This window comes from Plectropomus leopardus, chromosome 18, assembly GCF_026936395.1.
Source record: "Plectropomus leopardus strain MGB_pleo_1.0 chromosome 18, ASM2693639v1, whole genome shotgun sequence".
In the NCBI taxonomy this organism is placed as follows: Eukaryota; Metazoa; Chordata; class Actinopteri; order Perciformes; family Serranidae; genus Plectropomus; species Plectropomus leopardus.
The window spans coordinates 9,395,070-9,404,595 of record NC_142193.1 but is presented as its reverse complement, the minus strand read 5'-3'; the positions used below and the strand labels follow the sequence as shown (position 1 = coordinate 9,404,595).

The window sequence follows — 9,526 nt, the reverse complement described above, 5'->3', positions numbered from 1 at the left end:
GGTGTAACGACACTCCACTAGATGTCACTAGATGTGTGTTCATGAGGGATTTTTCTTTTGCTTGTTTCCTCCCTCGAACCCTGTCCCACAGAGCCACTGAACAGAGACACTATTGTACAAAAGGAAAGAGATTTTATTCACAGTTTGTCCCTTTTATTCGTTACAGAGGAAAGGCCAGGAAGAGTCCAGTCACTGAGGTCGAGACAGCTTATGGAAAAAAAAGATGATTTATTGGTTGCAGGAAGGAGCGGAGGGAAAGAAATCGAAGATTTGAATGTTTTCTTTCGGCCCTTTCTCTCCCCTCCCTCAGTTTTTTTTTTTTCCCACTTCTCATGGAAAAAGGTTGTCATCACTTTAAGGAGGCAACCTTTTCCCCTTTCTGACCTGCAAATGCTCTCCCTCCTCACCTTTTCCACCCAAGAGGACATCTTCAAAATTTGGAATGAGGTCCTCGTACCTTGTGTGCCCCCCTCCCCGTAGTAAAACTGCCTTCTCAGATACTGAGGGAAGCAGAGGGACACATTTCATGCTCACAAACACCGCAGAGGTGAAAGTCACAGGGCAGACAGAGATGTAGAGGTGAGAAGACAGACAATGGTTGCAAGGAAAGAGAAGGTTTTAGAGAAAAGCTTGTGGATGGAAATGATGTTACAGGATAATTTTATTGAAAATCACCCCTATTCCCCATAAGCAAACATAGACACCCCGTGGGCATCAGCCCTGTCATGTGTCAGGGCGAGTCTTTGGTTTGAACATGAACGGCTGAGCACACGGGTTTACACATAAAGTAAGCGAGGAGGAAAAGGAGGGAAGAAGAGGGCAAGGAAGGCAGAATAGTGAAGGGATTGCTGTCTTTTCTTGTCTTCTAGCTTTCTCTTTACTCCTCCTTCTCCTCTCCGTGTGTGATGACGTAGCAGATGTTCTTGTAGTCTACGTTGCCAGCAACATCTGGGGGGAAGGCGGCCCACATGTTCTTGATCTGAAAAAGACAATGAGGGTTGGAAGCATGGCAGGGTATGATTTTACTGATGTTCTGGAAAGGTGAGATACTGGTCTGTTGGTCAAGTTATCAAGCCTCCTGCACTTTAAGCTCACACTTTGAAGACAGCTCTCTTGAAAAAATTGTTAAAATTTGAGCCTAGGTTAAACTTTTGACAGTTGATATTCTTTAAATAATGCACTTTTAAAAAAGGTCTGCAAACGATCGTTTAACAGTGGATGGATATGGTAAAAATGGACATACTCCTTAAGTAATGAGAGTGAGACCTTCCCAGAAAATGAGATTAAATGGATCATCTAAATAAGGACACCTTAAAAGTCGTTATCATATTAGGATCTGGAGACGTTTAGGGACAATATGAACATAAACATATATCCCACTTTGGTCCCGTGCTCTAGTCAAGTTTTCCTTTTTTTTGTAAAATACACTAAATTATTCTACATTTCCATTGTTAACTGAAGTCATAAATCTGTGTTGCAGGTGGATGATTGGCTCCAGTGCTGACTATCCAGGACATGTTGACTGACAGTATGCAATGAGACCAACGAGCCTGTCTCTCAAAAACATGCAGGATTCTTCTAACCAGGTTGGTGATTTTTACCTCCTCCTTGTTGAACCTGTCGCACTGAGTGGTCAGGAGCTCCTCAAGGCTGCAATGTGTAAAGAGATGTTGGGAGTTACAAATTTGAATTGATTCTATTTGGAGATGAATGCTTAACTTTAAAGAAAAATATATTTTTAAATTGCTCACAATTGCTTCTTGATGCTTCCAGTACCCTCAGGGTCCAGGACTTTGAAGGCGCTAAGGATGACGTCCTCGGGGTCAGCACCTGGTGGAGACAGGAGGAGGAGGAGGAGGTTAGTTGACATTTACACTGAGTCACAGTGGTGGAAAGTGAAAGTAGCCATACTTCACAATAAAAACACTCAATTTTGAGTAATTTCATCCAATGTGAAACAATTTATACTCAAATGTATTGAAATATGAGCTGTCATTCAATGTTTTAGTTGGTTGAGGGGGAGCTAATTTTAACTACTTCACACATTGTTGGGTAGTTGAATCTAGTGTTTCTCTGTAACCCTGGGGCACTTTGGAGTACTGAGGGGGTACGTGAGAAAAAAAAAGTCATGTCATGGTTAATTCTTAAAATAATTAAATCACAAAACTGTAGGTGCTTTTTTTAAAAAGATGCAGTTTAATGCAACTACGATGCCGTCTTAGTGTTACTGCATGATGACAAAATATTGTCATCATTTCTAAACATTTGAAAAGTAGAATTTAAGCATGTTTCAGTTACAAAGTTGTTGTTCAAATCAAATGGTGATTGCGCCGCGCTTTATAGCACTGTGTCATATCTGCATTTTTTTTTCTCCCAAAAATATTTAGCAATGGTCAGGGGGGTACTTTTCTGAAAAAGGTATTTCAATTGGGTTACATTTTTAAAAAATGAGAGATCCAGTGGTTTAAGTTATGACAATGCATAATTGTTATACAGCCACTATATGTTTTTTGTATATAAAATATTAATCTGAAAAGTAATTACTGCTGTAAATAAATACAGTGGATTAAAAAGTCCAATTTTCCCTCTGAAATGTAGTGGAGTAGCGGTATCGGGTAGCATTAAATGTAAATACTCAAGTAAGTACCACAAAATTGTACTTAAGTTCACTACTTGAGTCGATGATAACTGGATATACTTCAGTCAACTTTAGTATAATGCAAATAATAATTTAAAAAAAAAAATGGGAGCAACAAAATGAGATACCCACCCTTCAGCTTCTCTCCGAACATGGTGAGGAAGACGGTGAAGTTGATGGGGCCGCTGGCCTCTTTGATCATGGCCTCCAGCTCCTCATTCTTCACATTAAGCTGACCTGAACAACCCAAAAGAAATGGGATTAGTGGGAGAAACCATGAAACACACAGTCACACCGTAGATTTATCCCATCACAGCTCACCCATTGAAGCCAGCACGTCCCTCAGGTCATCTTTGCTGATGATACCATCTCTGTTCTGGTCAATGATTGTGAAAGCCTAAAAAAAGAGCAGACTGTTAGTTGACGGAAGCAGTAATGACAAATGGAGAGACCCATTGTGTGGACAGACAGGTTGAGACCTCTGTACACTTTCAGGGACTCCGCTGTCATCACTCTGTCCATTATAGTGGCAGCTGGCGAGTGTCTTTGACACAGTGATTTACAAATATTGTCATAGGAGATTGCAAGAGAAAGGCTGTACCCGAAAAGTCAGATGTGACTGTCGTGGCCTTGAGAGGGATGAGTGAGGGGGTAGTGGGGGGTGTTTAAGGTAACCCTGAGTCTTCTCTTACATGTTAATTTAAGAAAGTATAATTAGGGAACAGCTGTCTGATCTGGTCACCCTCTGCAACTTACGTCTATGAAACTTAAGATAACCCCTTGGACTTAATCTCACTTCTCGTCTCCCTCCCTGCCTTCTTATTTCTTACTCTCTCTCTCTCTCTCTCTCTCACACACACACATACACACACTTCCCTCCCTCTAACAGATACAAAACACACACATCTATCTTTTCATCTGTGCAACGTGCTAAGATCACCCTAATCATCGTGTAGAACATTCCCAAAGTGGCACTGAAGGAGCCCGTATCATTTATCGCAGGAGGAATGTTTCCTCTATTCGCAGCACATATCCCCTGACTACAAATTGAAAACACCAACATCATCATCTAATCTCTTGGCTGCCCTTATAAAATCCCATCTTCCTGACCTTACTCAACTCCAGCATATGCAGTTCACACCTCATTTTAACACTTTACACTTGTGCTTTTTGGTCTTTCTTTCTCTGCTCATCAAATCAAAGTAATTCTGAAACTGAGCACACAAACAAGTGAAACTTTTTAAGAATCAAATATGTGCTTTCCTTTCTCTCCTCATGTCCCTCTACCACAATAATCGTATCTATGTCAAGTTGTTCAGTTTGGCCTCACAACCTTCAGCCTTAAGGAGATGTCTGAGTGACAGCTGGGTGCGAGGTCAAAGGTGGACAAAATGTGGAGAGCCTCAGATGGTGACAGAAATTTCAGAGCTCCTCCTAATGACATTCTCGTCCTTATTAAATTGTCAGGGGAGAGGAGGCAACTGCAAAACAGCAACTGCTGTGAAAATAGATCCAAGAGCTGCTTATCCAAACTCTAATTTTGGTTACCAGCTCCAAGAAATTGAACTGAAATTATCCCAGCATTCATTCAAAATCTGACGCTCTTTGTTTTTATTTTTCAATGAAACAGAAGTAACACAGATGTGTGATGCGTCCTGAGGCTGCCATGGTGGGACAGTGGGGATGGACAAACCTCACCTCTTTGTACTCCTGAATCTGGCTCTGCTCAAACATGGAGAACACGTTGGAGGAGCCGCTGTCTCCTGCTGCTGCCCTCCTCTTGGCCTTCTTTGGTGACTGGAGGACAAACACATGAGTGACGTCTTCAGGTAAGTCAATTTTTGGACAAAACTCACAGTGATGCTACTGAGAGGTTCCCAACCTTTTTTTTGGCTTGTGACCCTTTAAGATTAATTTCTGTATACATGCATACATCCACCCAAAAAGAGGGATTTACCCCCATGAAGTTCTTTTATTTTAGCTTCCATAAAACAACATAAGAGATTTTATAGAAATAAGGCCGAATTTCATTTTTGTAGCAGAAGAAATTTTTTCTTCTTCCCATCTTATCAATCATGTCATGACGCCTGTTATGTGTTTAAAAAGGTCTTGACCCCCTCTGTGGGAGGCACAACTGTTGCACATGACACGTTCAGGTTCAGTCAGGGTTAAGGTGAGTTAAGGTTTCACTAACATTACCCATCAGGTGTGTAAATCAGTCAAACTACAAATATGACATGCATTTATTTGGTTTGTCTGCAGGAGTTTTATCCTTGTCCTTAATTTGTCCCTGCAGATGTTTGGCATGCAATCTGAAGTGCATTATTTCAAACTCAAATTTAACAGCACATTAGCAACTTCGCATCCTTAAAACTGCATCACCAAGAACTGCAATTATCCATAAATCCACAAAGAAATGTCCGAAAACACTTGATTTAATGGAAGCGATAACAAATGCTTCCATCTGTTTGTTAATATTATTTCAAGCTTCGAAAAAAAATGCATCAAAACGTAGATTTAATCCAAAGGTTGGGTTTGAGTCCCCTGTAGATGTTTCCACCAGAAGAGTGCAGATATGTTGGCGACCTGGTACTCACCATCTTGAGACGGTATGAGGGGAGGTCTGGCTGATCAAGAAGAAGATAGTGTGAAGCCGCGTTATACGTACATCCCCGGGGGCTTATATACCCCGCCGTAGGCCAATCTAACTTTAGCTACAGCCTCAAGTTTGGATGGGGATAAAAAAGAGAGGGAGGGAGAGAAAGAGGGGATGGTTAAGGATGAACTGATGGCAAAAGTGGAGGAGACAGAATGGCGGTACTACGTATCACCTTACAGGAGATCAGAAATAGACCCAGGAGTCTTGGAATTAAGTAAACCTGATAGCTGAGGGACCGTGCTGCAGGTCTGCAGTCCCACGTGGACTAATAAGGACATTCGTGACATTAGATGCTTGTTGGACCACTGGATGGTGTCTCTCCACCCTCCTTCTGTCCTCCTCCATCTGCCTGCAGAGACGCACAGCAGCCACTCGCTGACTTTATTTTTGGTTTGTGATGTCCATTGCTATATTACGGACTGAGATACAAGCCTTCTATACCCTCAACGACTGATGCAGCTTTTACCCTGTATGTGCACAACTCGGCTTGCTTATTTTAAGTTGTAATGATGCTAATGTACTGTAATGTAATGTAATATGTTCTATCACATGGGGGCATCTAGCTAATTACTAAAATCAATCAAAATATCTCTCCACCTAACAAACAAGATGGAAGACCTAATAGTTTTTGGCTTGTTTATTAAAAACTTGCATATGTATGACCATATATAACTATGTGTGTGTACAAGTATGTATTACACACTTACATACTCTCTCCTGATGCATTCATGCTTCACTTTATGAAGGACACTTCTTTAATTAGTAATTTTCCCTTTTTTTCTGTTTTTAGCCTCTTTTTTTTAAACTGTTAACTACTCTATCATGATGATAACATGATTTAATAATTAAATGAATGGCTATGAAGTGTAAAAATATAAAATAGTTAATAAAATAAATAATCATTTTAGTTGTGACTGGTTGAAAAATCATAAATAAAATACATTTTCTATCCAAAAATCTAAATTTTCAAGGTTACATTATTATTATCATTATTATTCAGTTTTATTATAAGTTTTAATTCACTGTAATTGACAAATGAAGAATGACTTCCTGTTAACCAGCTAACAGTACTACTCATAATCATCATCGTTTTCTTGCTGATAACATCATTATTTTCAACTATGAAGAACAAAAAAGTAAAACATATTAAATTCCAGGAGGCAAAAAGCAGTAAAGCAAAGTTAATACACTGATAAAATTAAAAATAAATTTTTTTTAAAGCCCTAATTTAGAGGATACTCCAAATAATATCTAAATTTATTGTGTGCAGTAAGATAAAGAAGCAGTGGTGGAGAATGTATTCAGATCTTGCACGCTAATATAAAATGACTCCGTTACAAACAAAACTCCTGCATTCAAAGACTTACTTAAGTAAAAGTACAGTATGATCAGCCAGATGTACATAAAGTATCAAAAGTAAAAAAATACTTTAAAAAAATGCGACTGATAATATGTATGATATTATTAGATTGTTAATGCTGATTAATGTGTAAAAATCAATTTACTGTAGATGGTTGAGGTGAAAAGAAGAAAAAAACATGGCCTGCTAAAAATATTTGCTAAATTTATATACATTTTGTAGACATTTCTTCAGGTGTTGCTTTTGTTGTGAAATACTGGATAATAATAATAATTATTTCAATAGATACCATCTGAGAATTTTAAATAGGAAATCACTCTTTAGTGTCTGTGTCAACACTGAGCGTGGAAGGCATCTGAACATTGAGGAGGGGGGCATATTTTACAAGCACATGGAGGGGTGGAGACATATGCATCGAAAAAGACATTGGCCTATATTACTTAGTATGAATACTGAATATTTATTTAATAAAAATAAATTAAAAAAAACACCAAAAGTTACCCAGGCGCACCCCTCCCAGGCTCCCCTGCTTCTTCATATCACGTTTGCCACATCAGAAATGTGTCACTGACTCCCAAGTACACGGCTTTTTTTTTTTATGCAAGATGTAAAACAATGGGAAGCATTGATTTAATATTTAACAATCTTTGTATTTTATTTTCATATAAAAGCTCAATGAGTAACTTTAGCTGTTAGATAAATTTAGTGAAGCAGAAGTAGTTATAAAATGTGCAAAAAATGGCAATAGAAATACATACTTAAATGTTCTATGTTGCAAGTATGTGTTTATAATAATTGTTCTTCAAGGCATCTTGTTGATCAAATCTGTGTTTTTCTAACTCATGCGAGTTTTTTGTAAATGAGGGTTTCTTGGTTCCTGTTTTGTTTGTTTTAGTTTTCTTCTCTCTGGGGACAGGATGAGTTTTGTTGTCAGTCTTAAATTACAAACAACATGCCACCAAGTGAAAGCACCATTAACCCCTGACTGCAGTCATGTTTTTCATCGCCACAAAGGTGTGTGTTTGGTGACTGGCCTCAGTCATGAACACTTTCCCACCTGTTTGCCCCGCCGACCCCCCTCTCGCGCCGTCTCCCCACCATTCCTCCCCCTTAAATATGACAGGGGATTACTTGGCAGGGTGATGGCAGTAGGCATTCCCAGAAGAACATAAAAGGGACAGCTGAGGACGACCAAAATAGCTAAATAAACTTGACAGTCTGCCAATGCGCTGGGCCCTGAGAACAAAATGCTTTCCTTCATTAGTTTTCTCAGGTTTTATATCCAAATTTACGCAGAGATAATCTGTTTTCATTTCATTAACAGCTTTTTTAAATCTCCTCTATTGGAGGACGTTATTTTTGCCCCCTGTCTTCGCTCTCCGCTCTCTGCTCGTGATTGTTTTTGTTTCCATTGATCTCTCAGTCATGACTCATGTCTCTGTTCATTGCTGGTTTCCACTCATGTGGTAATTTGGATTAGACAGACAATTGTTTATTTTGAGCGTTCAGGACATCCAGAGCTGTGCTGACTGTCAGACCTCCCCTTGTGTTCCCGCTGACCTTTGACCCCAGGTTCATTTGATTCTCACCACCTTGTTACAGGCGTGAAATATGTAGCAGCACATGTTCTGACTGTGATTTCTGCTTTTAAAGAAGAAGTGTACATTTAGACTGACAGCTCAACACCATGATATCATTATTATTTTACTTTGGCTTTACATTCCCCTTAAATTTAAGGTAAACTTTTCATATTAAGATTAAGGTGGAATGTGTGTGGAAGCAGGGTGAACGTCGCACATCATGTTTAAGCCTGAATTGTTGCTTCTGCTCATTATCTGCTTCTACATGAATGATTCAATGCAATTAAAATATTAATTTAGGGTTTATATAAACAGAGTCGTGCAAATTAAGGGCAATATTAGGCATTATGTTTAGCACTTTAAGAGATGCTGATTTTTAATCGAAGTGTGTGTTTGCAGTGTGAGATGATTATTGATGATGATTTTAAAGGTTTGTCTACTAGTAATTAGCAAAGTATTTTTTCCTCTTTGACCACCTGAATTGGACACACCACAAGAACTAGGGTAACGTTGACTGACAGTCCAACATCAACCGACCATTGACCGTCTGCTTGATGTGTCAGGGCCCAAAAGGTTACCATTGGGGGCACTTCGTAACCACCCTTTTCTATTTCATTAAACTGTTCCTTTATTTTTCTCTTATGATTTCAACTTTGTATACTTAAAAATGATTAGCCTTATTGTCAAAGAGAAATAGGGGTGCCTGGTAGCTCACCTGGTATGAACAGGTGCTCAGTGTAAAGAGGCTGGTGGCCACAGGTTCAACTCCCACCTACACCCCCTTGCTGCATGTCATCCCCTCTCTCTCCCCCTCGCACACTGAAGCTGTTCTATATACAGTAAAGGCAGAAGCCAAAAACTGAGAAATAATTGCTCTCTTTCTGTAAACTAATAAATTTAGTATTTATTGCAGTATTATATGGTGTACTCATTTCTGCATTTAAAGAGTCACAGTTATTTATGAAAATAAGCTGTGGCATCTCAATCTTTTCACAGATGTGTCAGCTGCTGCAGTTTACTGACTATATGGCACAATTAAAAAATATGAGATGGTCTCATTTTACAGTGTGTTACACTGCTATTGTGAGAAAGTGTTTTCATACAAATGTGAGTGCATTTCAGGAGGACTTTGCTATGACATGACACCTGTCACCGCGTTCCTCTGCAGCCATCTGTCATTTTTAAAGTGATTGGTATGTCTGTTTGTAGAGTTGGGAATCTGAAGAAGCTCCCAGTTTGTCATATGGAGAAAGACGACCTCATAGGAACCTCCGTGACACGTCAAACGT

General features: G+C 39.2%; 1 protein-coding gene across 1 annotated transcript; it reads right to left on the bottom strand.

Annotated features, from left to right (window-relative positions):
- Window positions 1-643: 643 nt before the first annotated feature.
- On the bottom strand, window positions 644-5,391 carry mylpfa (myosin light chain, phosphorylatable, fast skeletal muscle a). Its single transcript, XM_042505500.2, has 7 exons — window positions 5,236-5,391; window positions 4,337-4,435; window positions 2,960-3,035; window positions 2,771-2,875; window positions 1,752-1,830; window positions 1,602-1,650; window positions 644-979 (listed from the first exon to the last, which is right to left on the bottom strand). The coding sequence occupies exons 1-7, from the start codon at window positions 5,236-5,238 to the stop codon at window positions 878-880; spliced, it is 513 nt and encodes a 170-aa protein (XP_042361434.1). The 5' UTR covers window positions 5,239-5,391; the 3' UTR covers window positions 644-877.
- Between the last annotated feature and the right edge of the window lie 4,135 nt (window positions 5,392-9,526).

What these genes read in the sequence shown, in the direction of transcription:
- mylpfa (XM_042505500.2), bottom strand. An exon ending in AGATTCAGGAGTACAAAGAG is followed by an intron (nt 3,036 to 4,336) that starts GTGAGGTTTGTC and finishes CTCTTTTTTTAG; the next exon opens with GCTTTCACAATCATTGACCA. An exon ending in GTTCGGAGAGAAGCTGAAGG is followed by an intron (nt 1,831 to 2,770) that starts GTGGGTATCTCA and finishes TGTCTCCACCAG; the next exon opens with GTGCTGACCCCGAGGACGTC.